The sequence below is a fragment of the Myripristis murdjan genome, chromosome 21 (genome assembly GCF_902150065.1).
Source record: "Myripristis murdjan chromosome 21, fMyrMur1.1, whole genome shotgun sequence".
NCBI lineage: Eukaryota > Metazoa > Chordata > Actinopteri > Holocentriformes > Holocentridae > Myripristis > Myripristis murdjan.
Window position 1 is genome coordinate 18,821,644 of NC_044000.1, and position 19,603 is coordinate 18,841,246.

The 19,603-nt window shown below is 43.3% G+C and overlaps 1 protein-coding gene across 2 annotated transcripts in view; it reads left to right on the top strand.

Moving 5' to 3' along the window:
- gsk3ba (glycogen synthase kinase 3 beta, genome duplicate a) overlaps window positions 1-18,350 on the top strand; it is a 33,332-nt gene extending 14,982 nt beyond the window's left edge. The window contains exons 3-11 of one of the 2 annotated variants that reach the window (XM_030080410.1): window positions 2,930-3,013; window positions 7,858-7,968; window positions 9,155-9,285; window positions 10,191-10,297; window positions 10,485-10,582; window positions 10,846-10,953; window positions 13,848-14,034; window positions 14,587-14,685; window positions 14,992-18,350. In XM_030080410.1, the coding sequence (XP_029936270.1) occupies window positions 2,930-3,013; window positions 7,858-7,968; window positions 9,155-9,285; window positions 10,191-10,297; window positions 10,485-10,582; window positions 10,846-10,953; window positions 13,848-14,034; window positions 14,587-14,685; window positions 14,992-15,062 (996 nt within the window). In that variant the 3' untranslated portion in view covers window positions 15,063-18,350. The remainder of the gene's footprint in view (window positions 1-2,929; window positions 3,014-7,857; window positions 7,969-9,154; window positions 9,286-10,190; window positions 10,298-10,484; window positions 10,583-10,845; window positions 10,954-13,847; window positions 14,035-14,586; window positions 14,686-14,991) is intronic. The other variant, XM_030080411.1, reaches the window with a different exon arrangement.
- Window positions 18,351-19,603: the final 1,253 nt, after the last annotated feature.

Here is a 19,603-nt window from a genome sequence, read left to right on the forward strand (position 1 = left end):
GATTGGTGGATTGGGGGAGGGGGTGTAACAAGGCAAAAAGCAGGGGGAGGACTGTGGGAACCATTTGCGTTTGCCTATAAATGAATTAGCCTGGTGGGATTGTCTGTACCCGGCTACTTAGCTAACATGCTGCCCTGCTGCTGCAATGATGAGGTCTTATTTAGTGCATAGACAGCGCAGTCTGCCCTGCTGAAAAATGAATGAAAGGAGATTAAATCCGTATGAAGTGGCAGAGCACTGTGGAAGGACAGCAGCGTATCTGCCTCCACCAGCCAGTGCGGCCCTGACCCACATAACAGGGGGCATGTCATTACCACCCATGCAGCCAGCGAAGCAGACAGACACTTTTTCACCTCTTAGTCAACTAGTCAGCCACTAAACCCCAAACTCAGCAAGTCAGCTAGTCAGTCAGTCATCTTGTTGCTCAGCCAGATAGCTAGTCATTCAGATAATTGGTGCTGTAGTTAGTCAGCGAGTCATCTTCATTTCAGTAGTGATTCTTGTTTTCTCTGCCATCCCTTAAAACTAAGTGACACCCACTTTCAAGCCTCTGGTACAAATGAACAAAATGGAAAACTATGACACCAAATTATGATTTCTTTTAGGCCATTGGAGGATAACTTTAAAAAGAGGCTTCTCGTATTTATTATTTAACAAGAATAAGAGGTCGGTCACACAGGGAAACACGGGGCAGACAGAGCACACTGGCTGCATCCCTGTCAGGGGGGACATAACGCGATCAGTCATGCCAAAAACTATTGAGGTACTTGTCACCTTGTTCTCCTCCCTGTCGCAGGTGATCTGATGTTGCAGCGCCTTGGAAGTCGAGCTATTTTCAAATGTATCCACCCTGCGCTCTGCTTCAGTAAAATGAAGCATGACACCATGTAGGGCTGAACATTTAATTGAAATTGCGAAATATCCACGTTCTTTATCTAGGGATGGACAAATTTATTGATGGAATCTGTATTGGCCTTGTTGACTGCTATCAGACATTCACCAATAGCATTGGCCAATATTTATCCACCCATTTGTGTCCAGGGCTTTAGACTAACAGCGTCCTGTTGAAGAAAAAAAAATGTGTTTGGACAGACAAACAGCAAAGGGGATTTCTGGGGATTTTATCACCATTATTATTTGTCTGTCACTTAGAAAATGACTAATTGGAGTGACTGTGCATCTATAGTGGCTACAAATGGTATTTTCCCGTACTGGGTGCTGGTAAAGATACATGATTATGTTATCATTATGTGTTCAAATGTAATCATGTAAAATTTAGTTTTTGGCAAGAAACTAGAATAAATACATTTGTTTGAATTACAAATTTGTGGGAATAGCTAGTTTGCACAAAGGGAAATAATAAAAAAAAATCTTTACATTGGCTATCTATACATTCTCATTTATTTGTTTATCTATCAATTTGTATGTATGTGTATATATATGTATACATATTTTATTTTATTTTATTCCTTTTATGTGAAGCACTTTGAGCTGCATTCTGTATGAAAAGTGCTATGTAAATAAAGTTTATTATTATTATTATTATTATTGGCAAAATTGTAATTTTAAACGTTGGATTCGGCCCAGATCCATTTTTAAAAATAAAAATCCAATCCTATCACCGTATTTCAGCATTCTGCTCTCCTTCCATTGTAATCCATGGAGTTCAGTAGCATTTTCATATAAATTAAAGGCAGAATGAGTTTGTACATGAATAATTTTGCACATTCCATAAATAATTGTGACCACTGGGACAATCTGTGTATGGACTCCTTATGGATTATAGATGGCACAGGTAGTGGGTCATTCAGACAGCTAGTCATTCCCTTAGTCATTCAGCCCAGAAGCTTATTTTCTGATCAGTCAGCTGCTCAGGCATAGTGTGTTTGTCAGTTAGTGAGTAAACCAGTTATCAGGGAGTTTATCAGTCTGCTAGTTGATCACAGAGATACAGTTGGACCTGTTCACTTAGTCATTTTGTCAATCAGTCAACTAGACTGTGAGTCAGCCAATGCCATGCTGTCTTGATGGTTGCTTTGATTTCTCATTGTGGGTGTTGCACCCGTATAAGTAAACAGGATGAATCCCATATTCTACCATTGAGGCCGCAAATGACTTTTATAGCAAAGGCCAGATTATGTAATTATTCCCCGAGTCTGCCGTGGTCTTACTTCTCCTTTTGTCCCAGGATACAGCTTTTACTTTTGTTCCCTGAATCCTGGCTGTTCTCCATCCACTTGGTACAGTGCAGTACAGATCCTCAGACTGTTACACAAGCACTTTGGACCAAGTCAACACAAAGCACTGTGGTTCTTAAGAGGTGGAGGGGGGAGAGCGAGAGAGAATATGAGCTATAATGGAACCGTCAAAGCTTTATGTAATGCTTGAATTCCCGTTCACCCCTGAGGATGCTCTAGATCACACACACAACCATTCTCTGCACACACATGTATGTATGTAAAACGCCGTAGTGAGAGATAGGGCTAATGTGGCTAGTGTTCCTCTCACACACTTAAACATTTTGTGCACAGACACACACTTGTACACGGCACACCCACATCTGTATTTCAGGGGCATTATGTTGCGTGATAAGTGTTTGTTAAATGAAAGTATGGTTTCATAATGTAGAGCAAAGAGTGCTCTTGTGGTTAGTGGTGTGTTAAGATTTTAGTATGTATTTGCATAACTCTTGTTATATGTGGTGTGTGTGGTGTGAAAACAACAGCTGGGACATTGCTTTATAATCAAAATAGTGATTCTCTCTCCCTTTCTGGTGTTGCGTCTTATCAGTTAAATAATCGTGGAATTTTCCTTATTATGCTTTCGAGGTCATCTGAAGGTCGCCAGGGCCACCTGAGGAAACACGAGCCAGAAGTCTAAAATGTAAATGCAACATGTCATCATGTCTTTTTTTTTTTTTTTCATTCAGAACCGTGAGCTGCAGATCATGAGGAAGTTGGACCACTGCAACATAGTCCGCCTGCGCTACTTCTTCTATTCCAGCGGAGATAAGGTCAGTTGGCTGATTCTTCTGTCTTTCTGTTGATAGGGCGCATGGTTAATTAGGTATAGGTATATTAGATAACATGCTTAAGGTGTAGTGAAATAATGAGACTAATAATTGTGATTATTAACGGACCTCATGATGCAATACATATCACAATGCATGTGTCATGATAAGAGTTCTATCACTTGACTTATGCAATAATAATGGGAAAAAAAATGCATATTGTTGTCAGATGAGCTGGTTGACAAGATGACTCAAAACAATTTAATTCAAATTCAAAACCCCCTCTCCAATTTTTACAACAAAATAAGCACAACACACTAAGCACAGGTCACTAAAATCGGTGTCGTAACTTCATTAGCTAGAGAATCGAGAGTATTGCAAAAAACACTGTGATACTGTACTATTTTTTGCACAGCTATAATGTCTAGCAAAGTAATTGAAATTAATATTTTTGGCTATTATTGTGCAGATCTAGTCTGTCTGTTGTCTTTTCTCATACATTTTCTTCCTGTTTGATATCCTCTATGGTGCCTGTGTTGCATTGCCTTGACCGTCTGTGCTTGTTGGCTGCACCGCCTCCAATCATCCGTCTGCCTACTTGTATGTCTCTGTCTGGCCTCACTACTTACATTACTAAAGAGAAGTGCCTCTCGGTGGATGTGGCCCAGCCCAGCTAGGCCTTCTTTATCTCTCTCCATCAACCGCTGAAAGTCCCCTGGAGACGACAAGGCTGCACCGTGTCATTCAACTAGCTGACAAACCGTCAGGGGTCTATGTGTCAAATATAGACACACACGGATGCAGGCACATACACACACACTGTCGGGACCGTATCCGTGACTCCGCAGTTAGGAATGCTTCCGCGATGCACACCTACTGAGGCCAAGGAAAGCCGTGTCGGATCATAGGAGGGGAAGTGGTGGAAAGCTGGTGGGATATATGGGGCAGGCTGGTCTTTTTGCCTGTCCAGAGGGTGTCAGCTATATATAGACATGACTGTAACGCCTCACCTCTCCCCTCCACGCTTGACGCTCCACCCCGCTCACCTCTCGCCTCGTGCCACGTGCTCGCTGTCCTCTTGGAATTGCAGCTTATTCTTGGTATACTGACACACTGAGAGAGGTGACTTATCACAGGAACCACGCTGCAGTTTCTAAACTTGACTTTTGGAGCCCGAGGGTTTTATTTGACCAACCCGCACATCTTTTTTTATACTTTAATTTTTTTTTTTACATCTCCTACTGCTTTCACCTTTACCCTATAAAAATACCCACTACCCTCCTCATATCCATTTCCCCCCTCCTCCGCCTACCCTTCTCTGTCATGCTGCTCTAATTGTGGAGACTGGCATGGTGTGATTGGTATGGGGATTTACTACCTCTGGAGCCCAGAGTGGCAGAACAGAAAGGAGAGGGGAGAAGGAGGTAAAATAAGGGGAAGAGCTAGTGGAGCATAATGCCACTTGCACAGGAGGGCCAGCGGATGGGTGGATAGTTACGGAGAGATGAATGGGCGGCTGGACAGATAGATGGATAATGGAAGTGTGAGCGAAGGAGAGCGTGTGCACGAAAGAGAGAGGGAGAGACAGAATCAGACAGAGATTAGGTGAGGTCAGGTCAGGTGTGTGTCCTGATGGGACGGTTCGTGCCGAGTGCAGCTGGAAGCCAGGCTAAGACTACGGCTATTGTAACTGGTAGCATTTGCACAGGTAGCATTATGTAACTGCTGGCATCTGGAGCACTCGACACACACAGAGTGCTACTGCGTTTACGTTTTAACCGCTTGCACAATACTGATCAAACACAAGATTACCAGCCCACACTGGATGGGCAAATAGCTGATGGACCCTGAAACGGTCCACTGAGTGTAGTTTATAGCTGTGTAAAACAGTAGACACACCTGAGTATCACGATATTATTTTTCACAATACTATATTGATTTTTAAGTCCCTTGTATCAGTAAATATCATTTATGCACATCATATGATGTTATGGCATCTATATTTCAGTGTACTAGTGTGTTATGTAACCGCAAGGTGCTAATTGTGTTGTGCTAAATTGAAATGGGAATTTTGAATTAAATTGTTTTGGGTCAACAAATAAAATATGTTGTCTATTTTATTTGTTGATACAGGTGTTTATGTGTTTTCATTCAATTCCGTACAGTTGTGCAGTGTATCATGATGCATTTTGTATTTTGAGATCCTTGCCGATACCCAACCCTAACGTTCTCTCAAAGGGAGAGTGTGCAAGATGCAAAGATACCACCCACTATCATCACCCCACAAAATCACCTCTGCATACACACATTCACACACCACTCACTTCCACTTACTCTCTCTCTCTCATTCTCACATCAATACATGCATACACCACATTCATAGAGACATACATGCCTGTGTCCTGAAGTGTGAATCATGCAGGCTGCGGTTCGATGGGGCTTGCCTCTGGGTGCGGGTAATGAGCTGAGTCTGGCGTGCAGGCGGCAGGGCTGCCACAGGCTTTGCCAAGGGACTGAGTGAGAGAACAGCATGAGTCTGTGGCACAGCCCAGTGCCAAAGCTTTACATGTGTCTGACAGCATCCAGCGGCTGTGGGCCCTGCTTGTAATTATACACTTATTCCTAGACGTGTAGTGCCATGTGGCAAAGTTTGTCATTGGTGTGTTAAGACAAAGGTATTTCTCGTACCGCCTATTGCAGTCAGTCTTAATTTCACAGATGCGCACACACTGACTATATGGAGTTATGTGTGTATTATGTAAAGTGCCGCCTTGTGTTATTTGTTGAGTATGAGTGCTTTTAAAGGGCAGAGGTCAACCAGAAACTACACACACACACACACACACACACACACTCACATGCAGTTGCACCTGTACAAATAAAAGCACACATAGTAGGTACACATTCCGCCAAGCCCCTGTACAGTGATGTGTGGGCGTGGCCACTAATGTCGATAGATTGTCGAGCCAGTCATTCAGGCACAGGTGGTTTTCTCAGCCAATTAGGTAAGGCACTATTCAGTCGGGAGGGAGTGATGAACCAATCAGGTCCCTGCCTGGCTAACCATCTGGGAGAGAGCCAAGGAAGTGGCTTTGTAGTGAGGCAGGAAGTGAGTCATCGCTGTTGCTAGGCTAAATATAGCCTTGGTGGCGCTAGCAGGAATCGGAGGAAGCGTTCTGTGTTCACATCCAAATGTTATCAATGAGATGTGCTGGAGAAGGGGGATAGCGAGGTCAGGTGACTGAGGGAGAGAGACAGAGGCATAAATGTAGCTACCTAGGAGCTGCTACGGGACTGCGTCTCGCCTTGGTGTGTGCGCCTGCGTGTGTGCACGCCTGTCTCGCTGTCACTGTCATACATTTCGGCGCGTCTCCGTGCAAGAGGGAGAGAACAGTCAGTACAAAGCAGGGCATTGAGCTGACAGAAGTGTACCACGCAGTCTGTCTGGGAGCTCTTTACGAGTCTGCTATACAGACCTGCAGGGAGCCAGCTCTGTCTACTGCCTGGACTGTGTGCTGGGCAGGCTTACATCGCTAACAGATGGGGGAGAGGAGGCAAAAGGATATGGACACTCATTCAACAATTAGATAGGAGGGTGAAAACAGAGACACAGAGAGAGAAAAGAGAAAATGGCAGAGAAGAGTGTAATTTGGAAGTGCTGCTGTATTACCCTAAGGCAGTATGTCTTTATATCAGGGTTGGGCTCTGTCCCTAAACGGCTGGCAGGCCTATGTCTAATGGGTTGGACACTTGACAGGAGTAATTGACAAGATTACATGTGGTACTGTGTAGCTTAATGAATGGAACATGTTATAGGGTTAAGGGTTCAATTCCACCTAGGGATACCCAGCACTGATGATACTGTAAACCATTTTTGAGTAACGTGTCCGCCAGATGTGTTATGCTACTAGTGTGTTTCCATTAGCCTGGGTCCCAAGATGAGTCTATACCAATGTAAGTCATACCCATGGTTTAAAACAGGCTGAGAACCTGCACGCTACAATTAGCGTTTTGAGTGCTCGTCTTTGCTCATTGGTCAGGAACATGAGTTTCACCATTCTAACTATTCCACAACTCTGTGCTCGCCATGCTCAGTTAGAATCAAAGGGGCAGGAAGTGCTACAATAATACAGAGCTGGTAAGGGAAGGGGCGGATGTGGCGTTTCTTAAAGGGTCAGTGTGCTCCAGATCAGAACGTGCACAACCCAGCCCTCCGCCACTGACCGCTTCCCACCAGGAAACAAGGAAATGATATCATTGTCTGCAGCGACTGTGGCGGACTACAGGCTGTGACGCACGGAAGTCTGCTTCCTGCCTTCGGGGAGAATCCTACACAATGAATTCCAGTTAAAAACAGCCAAGACCGACATCAGTGACATCAGCTCACAAACGGCTTGTGCCACCAGAGCGAGATGTGTCATAACTAAGGAGAGAATCTGCAGAGACAAAGAAAGAGGGGGAATGGTTGAAAAAAAACAAGGGGACTGATGGATTGAGGTTCTGAAGATTAACAAGTTTATGCGATGGTGCAGGATGGTGGCGGGGTTGAGCATACGCGTGTCCATTTAGTGGATCAGAAATGTGAAATCTTCATGTGTTTCAGGGATTTTGTTCTCATACTCCCTCATTTCTTGTGAGGGTGACTTTTTTCCACTGACACTATAATTCAGATTGTCTCATATGCTGTTATTACATTACGTTATGCCATGTGGCAGAAGCTTTGGTCCAAAGTGACTTACAGAAGGAAGGATTTTTTTTCCCCCCAGACTACTCTGGGTGTGTGTGTGTGTGTAGCTGTGTATGAGCATGTGTGACCCATAACCTCTGATTTTCCTTGTCTCCAACAGAAAGATGAAGTGTATCTGAATTTGGTTCTGGACTATGTTCCCGAGACTGTCTACAGAGTGGCCAGACACTACAGCCGAGCCAAACAGACCCTGCCCATGGTCTATGTCAAGGTAGGTGTGTGTGCATGTGAGAGCATATTCTGCTTTTTAGTTTGTGTCTTTGTGGCCATGCACCGGTTTTATCCCCGAGGTCAAGACATGATGCCCCCGGCTTCATCGGCACGTAACATGATAGACCTGACTTTTGCAGACTGACCTACAGGCGCAACAGTCATTCATAGCTACCTGTAACAGCAGGTCCCAGTATAAATACCCATTACCACAGGAAATATAGGATGATAAGACTCGGCACAATGTGGTTCCCACTTCCTGTTAAGACAGTGAATCCATTTTTATTTTATCTAGCAGATAAATGAATTATATTGATTTAGATGACAAGACGAATGAGTGAATGAATTAATGATGTAAAGACAGTGTGTCCTTTCTATATGCTATGTCCTGATTAAATAGAAAATGATACCTAAACAATAAAGTGGTAAACAGTTGGCAGCAAAATCACCAAATAACACGTCTTAAACGTGTTATTTGGGCTTGCAGCAAAATTTGCTTCCTTTTATGGCACCGACTGAAATACCTTGCTACTGTACGAGTATGGAAAAAGAGAGATTCATATGGTAACATGTTGGTTTTGATACCTCATTAAGAACAAGCTGCCTCACACAGCTCACTTGAGCATAGCAGGGCTTTTGCATTTGTGGTTTTCATGCCAAATTGGGTTGCTGGGAAAATGGACTCATGTGAAAAAATCCAAGGCATGCATTTGTTTTTGGTCAAGGTTTATAAAATTCTGTGGCACAACCATGGGGAGAGCAAAGCTTTAGCAAGCTGGCTCCGGTGACACCCAGTATTGCCTCAGATTCACTTTATTAGCAAGTTGGGGGCGGAGTCAGCAAGAGCTTTGCCAGCACTGCTCAATAGCGCAACATTAAGCAGTTACGTTTGAACTAATTAGCCTATACATTTTTCCATTTCTCCCAAAATGTAAAAAGTGCAAACCTAATGTTAAAGAACCAGAGCATGAACATTTTCATTCTCAGAACCTGGACCAGAACCCAAAGTAGAACCCTAAATGTGGACAGATGTCAAATCAAAACCCAAATAACTCCTAATTACCACTGCGACAAAAAAGATTACAGGGGAGACACTGCTGGGCACATGTCTAAATAGTGTGTGTGCTATTTCCCTTTGTGTGTGTGTGTGTGTGTGTGTGTGTGTGTGTGTGTGTTTCCATGAGTAGTTGTACATGTACCAGCTGTTCAGGAGCCTGGCCTACATCCATTCATTTGGTATCTGCCATCGGGACATCAAACCCCAGAATCTGCTGCTGGATCCAGAGACCGCCGTGCTCAAACTCTGTGACTTTGGCAGGTGAGGATGGCGCGGTGTCCATGGAACATCAGGCTATCAGGTTTCAGGGTTTTCCCTGGCTTTTATCAAGGCTTTTGTCCTAATGCGGGGATCAAACTTGTTCTGTTTGCATTTATGTTGCCGCAGTCTGTGGGTTGAGTTCTGCACAATGACTCTGTGGATCAAACATGAGATTAAACTAATTAGAATTAGCTGTAATTGATAATATTGCAATTAGGGCGAGACTGATATCGGTTCTTGAAGGCAGATACTTCTTCAGTGTTCGTCTCTGTATTTTATTATTAACAGGGTGGAAAAGCATTTACTCTGTGACTCTGAATCATGTGACTCAGTAGAATAAATAAACCACCCATACAAATGGTATTGCTCTAAATACATCTCCAGCTTTGTCTGGCACACAGAAGGAGGTTTCATTGCATATTTTTCAACTGCCACCCCTTTAGTGAGTAAAATCCCTCACACCACACAGAAATAATTTCTCTGGTCAGCCAGCTTATAAAAAAATACATAAATAAATACATAAATCTGTTTTCACAAGCTGTAATCAGGAAAACAACTGGGATTACTGCAGTTACTTCAGAATTGACTTCCTTTTTGGTGGTTAGTTGGATGGTTTAATATGCAGAAAAAAAAAAAAAAACATTTTGTCTTCATTTTTAGTTATTACCTGATATAGTCATCCAGTGTAACTTGGAATGAATGAGCAGGTAGCAGTTCAGTGCGTTGCTCAAGGGCGCTTCAGTAGGATAATAGGACACCCTATTGTTACACAAAATCGTAAGTCCCTCCTTGTGTGTATTTCTTTTCGCTCAAAGTGCGGCAGAAGGGGTGGTGATGATGTTGATGTTGATGTTGATGATGATGATGATGATGATGATGATGATGTGCTCTCATCTTGTGTGCAGTGCTAAGCAGCTGGTCCGTGGAGAGCCTAATGTGTCCTACATCTGCTCTCGCTACTACCGAGCCCCTGAGCTCATCTTTGGTGCCACTGACTACACCTCCAGCATAGGTAAGGTGACTCTGGCGCTTACAAACATTGTGTATACGATGCTGTCTTCTTAGCTGGTTTACAAAAATCATCTTGGGCATGTGAATTCTTAACAGTAGTGAACAAGTCTTCATTGGTGATGAAATATGGCCCTGTTTTGCTTGTGTCTTACTTCCTTTTCTTTCCGATGACCCGCCTTTCCCCTCAGATGTGTGGTCAGCCGGCTGTGTGCTGGCAGAGCTGTTGCTAGGACAACCAATCTTCCCTGGCGACAGTGGAGTGGATCAGTTGGTTGAAATAATCAAGGTACTGACTGGGGCGGCCTATAGTGTGCATTGTCTTCATATATGATCTTCTATAGGGTCTGTTCGGCAGACAAAAGCATAGCAAAAGAATCAGAGTTGGGGTCCTTTAAGACACTTTGTATCCCCCAGCTCCACTATGCACATCCATCTCTCTGTTATCTCCAGTATTTCTATTTCCCATCTTTCCTTATCTCTAACTTTCCCCTGCTGTCTGATCCATCTGTCCTGTTCTCTCTGCCTAACTGCTGTGACTCTGTGCTCCAGGTTCTTGGCACTCCAACCCGAGAGCAGATCCGAGAGATGAACCCCAACTACACCGAGTTCAAATTCCCCCAAATCAAGGCACATCCTTGGACTAAGGTGAGTCAACAGGTACAGGAACCCTTTTACTACTCTACACCCCATCCCCCCAGCATCTCTCCATGCTTGCATTGTTTGCCTGTTTGCCTGTTTGCCTGTCCACAGACATCCACCCTCATCACTTCCATCAAAAAGTGTTGTACTAAGCCTTATCTGCAAATGAGGGGAAGGGAAATTAACTCTGGGTTTGAAAGGGAACCTTTTTGCAGTCGTCAAAAAATTCTGCTATTTCGTAATTTCATTGGCCTTTCCTGTTGCCAACGAAACATTCTTGCCCTCCCACGGTGGATGATAAATCAGCTGATAAATGATTACCAACCCATGTCCAAAGGCTTCTTTCGCTTTGGTGGGTGGCCTTGAGAACACATGTGTAGCACCTACTGTGGTACATTTACATAACCTTCTGACTCCAGTTTGGGTGATTTTTGTGTTTTTACCTCAGTTGAAGGATTACTTGCTGTGCTGTGGGTTGAGAAAACTCTACAAAGCCTGGGGTCATGAAAATCCATTGCAGATATCCAAAAAAAAAAAAAAAAATACATGGCCATCATGTCATAAGGCTGATTTGCTTAGTTGCTGAGAAACTGACATTTTCAAGATAAGAGACTTTCACTCAACAACAGTGGTGTGCTGCATCTACATTTGTGACATTGATCTGATGTTCTTACCAAATGTTATCCAGTCAATGAGCTGTGAGGGGCTCTTGCTCGAGGACGCTTTGAAATGGCTGTAAGAGTGGGCTGTTTAGGGGGTTACAGCGGGGTCTCTCTAACCTCTAGGTCAGTGGTTCCCAACCCAGCCCTCAAGTACCCCCTGTCCTGGAGGTTTTTTGTTTCAGCTCTACTCTTTCACACCTGATCCATTTAAGGGCTTCATGCTGATTGGCTGAAACTGAAATTTACCTGAAGAGGGCGTGCATGAAGGTGCAAGGGCCTTAATTGGATCTGGTGTGAAAGAGTAGAGCTGAAACAAAAACCTCCAGGACAGGGGATACTTGAGGACTGGGTTGGGAACCACTGCTCTGGGTCACCCTGCTGCCCCAGCTGGATTCTCAGGATGCTAGAGTGAACAAAACTGACTTAAAACTCCAGCCTGTTAAGTCAGTGCCTGTACATATTATATCCTTTCTCTGCCCTGCTTTACAGTCCTGCAGTTAGTCTGATATTGACAGGACAGCCTAGCCACACCAAACAGACTGCACTTCTCCATTTCATGCTCCGATGTTAGTGCATGTATTAAGTCATGTAGAACTTCAAACAGGGAGTAAAGGGTGGTTTCCCTAGGCCTTAAATGGAACGTTCTCTCTTCCTGAGGGCCTCCAGCTGTCCCACCCACTGTCCTGGCATTGGATAATGGAGTCATCCAATCAGCAGGCAGCAGGCCCTCGTTGCCTCTGAGGCGCCCTGCTGTGGTCATTATATGCAACTGCACTCAGCCAGAGCCCCTCAGCCTCTCACATCTTCACACCAGTGTTATTCCATCAAGTGCTGTGGAGTCTGTAGATTGCCTTCCAGTCAGTCACTAGACCGTGTGGTTTCACTCATTTGTTGTTCTGTGGTTGAACGTGTGCTAATCAGTGTTGTGGTGGTAAGATGTGGCACATGTGGGACGTTTAGTAAGGTACTTTCTGTTCTGAACACAGCTCTTCACTGTCTCCATGGCACATAATCGTACATTACTACTAGGGATCAACCGCTGTTGAGTTTTGAGAGCTGATAGTGATAACTGATAATTTGCACTGATTGCACAGTAAATTTGAATAATGCAGTGTCAAAATGTACATTATTAGAATTGACAACACCAAACTTGCCTTGAATTAACATTATTTTAAAAAATAAAATGCAAGGAGCACCCAGTAGGAAAACATAATTAATAAGCAGCCCACCAAAACAAAATACTTGCTGGCTATTTGTGCTTAAAGTGATCATTATGCATCATCATGTCATACGTGTGTAAATTTCTCAATTCCAAGATGCATCGCGTTGTGGATGTGGACGATCCTGCATTGATGCAGTGACAAAATATAAAAGTGGGTCACACAGATACTGATATTGAAAAGATGCAGCTTTTATATTATAGTCTGATAAATCTGAAAAAAGTAAACGTGCACATAAACCCTCCACCGCCAAACACGGTTGCAGATAGAGCAGTGCTTTGCATCTATAACACTGTATGTCTCTGTATGTCTGTAACTGTTTCTTGTTGTGGCCGATGATGTGCCAGATTTATCCTGAAATGTCACTCATTTAACGTAGAACTGAGGCATTTCAAGTTTTCAAATGGGGTACTGGTCATCAGTGTGGGTTGAGGATTTAATGCTTTGATCAAAACTGTTGATTTGTGAGCAAAACAGGAGGATACACAGCCATCAGTAACCATCCAGACGCTGCAGTCATTGCAACTTAAAGTTCATACCTTTGTGACCTGCAGCAATTGCACTGTGTTGTGCTTTGCTCAGGCAAAAGTTCAACCTACCACCTACGTTTCTCTCTCCTCAGCTTTTGAAACAATGCTGCTGTGTGCTGTGCGGCCCTAAAAATCATCTGACTAGGAAACGTTGCCTGCCCCACTCGCTTTAGTTCTACCGTGTTTTTCAGACAGAGAGGCAGCTGCATCACAGTGCCGTCTGAGTGATTTTCTTATCAACCAACATGTTACTCAAAATTACGACACCGATTATTGGAAAATGAATATTGGCTCCCGATAACTGGTCATATTTGGTCGATTCCTTTTACAACCCAGATCACATCTGAATGACTGTACAGTACCTTTCATTTGATGCATTGAAGACACAAGTTAATTTCACGTCTGTGAGGAACACTGGAATGTAAGCCTCTCTTCTGCCTCTTGGGAGTAGACTTCCTGTCATCACCGCTTGCTTCTGATATTCTGTTCAATGTGTATAGGTGTTCCGGCCGCGTACGCCCCCCGAGGCCATCGCTCTGTGCTCTCGCCTTCTCGAGTATACGCCCACGGCTCGCCTCACCCCGCTTGAGGCCTGCGCGCACTCCTTCTTTGACGAGCTGCGTGACCCCAATGTCAAACTGCCCAATGGGAGAGAGAAGCCTTCACTCTTCAACTTCACCACCCAGGGTATGAACCTGTTACTGTGTTATATCATTGAAAACAACGTATTCGAGAATTATATAATAACAGATGTTGTTTGGAATATATATGCATTTCACAATGTGAATAAGGTGTAAATTATTCATTCTGTCACTCCTTTTCATGCCTGTAAAATTCCTTATTGGTCAAATCTCAGTTCCAATATACAGTACATTCAAAAATTGGACCATTCTCAGACTGTGAGCTATCATACAATCTGATAATAGCCTACCAACAGACAACCCTTTTCTCCTATTTGCTAATTATTTTCTGCAAAAATAATATTCCCATCTTCTCTGTCTCCTGTTGTTTTTGAAATTGCATTTCCCCCAGTAGACAGGCAGGGCCTCCATGTATCGTGATTAGCTATTTTCTTTACGAAAAAAAAGTCAAGGCTTGTCCTATCTTCTAGGACATGTCATCACTGGGAGACCTCCATTGTTCATAGATATGTTTTTCATCTGTTCTTATCCATTAGCTACAAGTAGCTTTGTAAACCTGTGATCTAGCGATGTGCTCTAACTTGTTGTTCTTCCTCAGAGCTGTCCAGTAATCCCTCCCTGGCCTCTATCCTCATCCCTGCCCATGCCCGCAGCCAGGCCTCCGCCTCCACCCCAACCAATGCCTCTGCCACCACAGGTCAGGCCCACCGGCAGCTCTTTTCTCTAGATAGCAGCTCTAAACATGTTTGAACTGTTGGTTGTGGCTTCCGCTGTTGCGGAATGTAAACTTGTTTTTTGAATTGCAATACTCTTTTAGTAAAATTTCAAATATTTTTCTCTTCTGATGCTAGTAGTTGATAAGGGAGGGGAGAAGGAGACTTCATTGATGGAATCAAATGCCTCCTATCCTTCCCTCTCTCTGTGGCTCTCTCTCTCTTAATGAACTTCAGGGGATTCTTTGACAGTGAGTAACCCTCTCCTGCCTGCCTCTTTTTGTCCACAGATGGTAGCAGCACAGAGCGAGGCCCCAGCACCACCACCGCGTCTGCCTCTGCTTCCAACTCCACCTCCTGAGCCCCCACACCACCTCCTCTGCCCCGGCCTCAGCCCCAGCCCATGGCCCCTCCATCGACCTGGCCAGGGGGTGAGCTCCGCTCCGCTCTGCCCCGTTCTACTCTACCCCCGACAGCAGCGGAGCGATGCCGACACAGTCGGGGTTCAGCAGCTGGCAAACAGCCCCTCCACACCTCATCCACAAACCAAACATCCCCTGTCTGCCTCTTTATCCCTGACCAGCCCCCTCCAGCTGTTTGAAATCTACTCCATCCTCCGAAGATGTCTCTCTGTGTCCTTATAGCGGGGAGGCAAAGCACGGGGGCAGAAGAGGGGGGCTGTCTACTGTACTCATTATAAAAGTACACTGTACATGTATACACAATGCTAGCCTGCTAATGTTTGTAAGAGGACAATCTGTAGAAAAAAGGTCATGAAGTCCTAAGCTGTTCCTCTTGGCCCTCTCATATTTAACTAATACTATCTGGCCTTCTCTCTTGTACTCCTCCACGTTGTTCCCTTTTCTGCGTCCTCATCCCTTGACCTCTGACCCCTGTGTCCCCTGGCCGGACCCCCTGGTTCCTCCTGTAGTGCATGGCCTGAGTATGGTTAGGATCACCCAGGGTCACCCCGCCCCTCAAAGCTCACCTCTCACCTTCACATTGACCTCCAGTTCCGCAGACTAGGCATGAGGCTCATGCACGCGTATACACGCACTCACACACGCACACAAAAACACACGCACACACTCACATACATACATGCACATTCTTTTACACGTGGATGCATGATGATACTGATGTATGTGGAAAGACACAGTCCACTTGCGGGGGTTTGGACAGGATTTGTTCTGTTTGTGTTTTTTTTTTTTTTTTTTTTTTTTCTTGCCCGGGGTTGGTTTTAAATGGTTAGCAAGCTGTTTTACTCATCCTTGTTTTGTTTTTTTTTTGTTTTGTTTTGTTTTGTTTTGTTTTGTTTTATATTCCTGGGCAAATGTTTTGGATTGCCATGTGCGATGGATGTGACATGTATCTGGTTCTGTGTGCTTGTATAATATATATACATACAATACAAAACATACATGCATACATACATACACAGTTTATATATTACTTTTCCTTATGTATAAAAAGTATATATAGATATATGTATATTAACTTCAATGGTTCAGAAATCATTTATGGTGAGCTCATATCTGGCAGAGCAGTGGCAATATTTGCTGCTGCCTAAAGACAATAGAATTAGGCAAGGTGGTGTTTTTTTTTTTTTTTGTTGTTGTTGTTGTTTTTTCCTTTTTTTCCACTGTCTCTTTGCTGGAGTGTGGTTAGATTCCAGCAGCCACTTCCCCATTCTGCATTTTCCATAAAAGCAGTAGGTAGATTTAGAGCATCGCTCTATTCCCCATCTTGGTTTTGACTCTGACAGTGCAGCGTCTAGGGATACGTCTTCCCCTGTCTGCATCTCCCTCTCTCTGTCTCAGTGAAAAAATCCAAGGTATTTCACACACTTTTCTTCCCACGACTCCCTGAAGTCCTTAGTGTGGTCTTGTTCAGGGGAAACTGCTCTCGCGTAGCTGTCTCCTGTCACCGCCGACTGTCTCATGTTACTATGACCACTGACTTAACTGTTAGTCTAGCGTTCTTTCTCTTCATCTGCTGCACATAGAGCCACTCGGTACAGTCCGTCAAAGCATCTTATTTACAGAGAATACTTGCTACATTTAAAGGATAAAAAAAAGAAGAAAAAGGAAAAAAAAAAAAAAAAAACGAGCAGAATTTGTATATACAGTATAAATGCTCCTCACCAAAATCCTGACTTGTATGTTGTTTTTTTATGTTGTTTGATTATCTATTTTTTCCATGTTGTGTTCAAGGTATGTATATATGCAGACCCATGTACTGTTTATGAGCAAAAACAAAGATGATGAAGGGTGGGGAAAGAAATGAAAAAGATACAAAAAAAAAAATAATCAGGGCAAAACTGATGTTGTTTATGGATATTGTAGATGATGATGAGCTTTATCCAGCCATATAGTTCAATCTTACCTGTACAGTACAGTAGATGACAGCTGTATTATTGTAACAAGAACTAGTCATGTATAGTGTAACTATAGTTTGGAGTGCCTTTGCTTTCATACACCTTCGCCTTGTTTCCCCCCTCACCCAGCCCCTGCCATCACTCTCCCCTACATTGTGCTCTCCCTTTGGTGCTGTTGAATGTCCTACTGTCCCACAATGCACTCTCTCTCTCACACACACACACACACACACACACCCCTACTCTTCCTCCTGAATGATTTTCAGTCCCTTCCACGCTCACCACCTTCCCATTTCATGGCAAATTTAATGTTAATGTAACATACAGACATTGTTAATTGTAAGGATATTTTCCTTAATCGAAGATACAGTAGATAAGTGTTTATTTTGATAGATGTTTAAGGTTTTATCTTGGACAGACATACACACATACATGCACAAACACAGATAAACACACATACGACAGTCCTGGCATTGAATCCAGGGCATGAAGCGGGAATGGGGGAGGTCGCGGGGGGGTCAAAAAGTCCTTATATACAGTACAGTATGTTTCTGTATTACTCACAGTGTTGGTTCTGGTACCAAAGCCAAACTATGATGTAGATGTTGTGATGAGCCATCCTCAGAGGCAATAATGTATCCTCTTTCTCTTGCTCTCTCTCTATCTCTCTGTCTCTCTCTGGATATTTTGTTGTTTCTCTGTCCTTTTGCTTGTTCTCTACTTCTTCCCTGTCTGTTATATGGGGGTGGGGGGGTATTCAGTAGCACCTAAGGGGTCGAGTCATGTAGCCTCTTTCTTGTCCTGCTTGCTGTAATTTCTGCATTCATGAACGTGTTGCTACCCAGCCACCAGGCCTGTAAACAAAGTTTGACCACTTTACCTTGCCCCTAACTTCAGTTTAATAAAAACACCACAAATGTTACCAAAAAAAGACAAGCAAGGATAGTGGACCAATATATATAATACATATATAATTATTAGTCCACTATCACACCCGCACTCTTGTTGCAGAAGAATATGCTAACTGGGTTTAAAGAAAAGAAAAAGAAAATACTACAAAAAACATCCTGTATAACAGTACTACTACTTGAATGCCTCTGTTTGTGACTGAAATTTTTATTTCATTTGATTTTTTTTCTTTTGTTTTTGTTCTGTGAAGGTATGCTAAATGTGCGCCTCTCTGTAAATATTCCCTCTGCGTGCTCTGAGGAATAGTTCCCTGGTACTGTAATTTGCATTAAATAAAGAGTAGGATAGCCTGGAAATAATCAAGTCCTTTGTCTCTGTTTCCTTTGTGGCATCTTTTTTTCTTTTGCAGATATGCAGCTTTTTGTTTCCACAACACATTTGTGGAAACACAAATGGAGGTGATGCTATGGAGATGTTACAGAGAGGTATGGCGATCAAGAAGCTGCAACTGCAGTGACTCCAGTTTGACCATCAGTCCTCACTGCCTTTCATTTGCTGCTCCTTTGTGTGATAGTGTGACCACAGTGGGGCGCTGTTTCACTCCTTGTGCTTCTTTTCATACTGGACATGCTGTAATGTTTTGCAATGACCCTGAACACACGCTGATAATCCAGTGTGAAAAGCATCTCAAGCACAGTTTAATTTGCATGTAGAACTTTCATTTTAAATAGACATTAAAACACTTCTGCATGATAGGATGACAGTGCAAAAGTAAGTGCATAATCTGAGGTGGTTATGGTTAAGGGCTGTGATTATGCTGATACATTTCTTCCCATTTCCTAAAAGAAATGTATTCTTTACTGCCTCTCTTTTCATTGCCATATCACATACATTCTATAAAATACAGTCAAGATAAATAAAAATGAACAACTTAAGGCCAGTACTCATTCATAAAGAAACAATATGTGCTTAGAGAAAGCAAAGCCAATAAATAACAACACTGTTATCAGCCTGTATTGTAACCAGTGCGTTGGTGAACCTGCTTTGTTCGTAGTTTCGTACTGGTGAACAGATGGTAAATTGTAACACATTTCAAAGAAGGAATTGTGTCAGTCATGCAATATTTGTAAGATAAACATTTTCAAAGGCATCTTTTATGTCAGGCTCTTAGTTCATAGTGTATGCTTGAGATTATTTCCTGACACTGCCATCCTTAGAGTTGTGGAACATCATAATATATTACACTTTGGAATAACTCCCTGCATGGATTTAATCTTGCAACCACACTGACATTTTGCTACATTTTTCCCCAAGGTAAAAGCAGTTTAATTATCAGTTGCCAAATAACTGGGGTGGCTGGAGCCTGTATTAGAGAGGTTGTGTCTTTAGAGACCACCTCCAGTATGAGAGGGGAGTTGTCCTTGATCTGTGCTCTTTAGTCATTTTCATCTCTGTAATGCAGGTTATCATTTGAACTGTTACAACAAGCTTGAAGGGCAAAAAAGAAGCAGTTCAATCTGACTTGGAGGCACGATCTCAAACTGAGAATGGGACATCGGTGGCAGGTTCTCATGCAGTTCTCAAGCTGTGATGCTGCACACCCTGACAATATGACA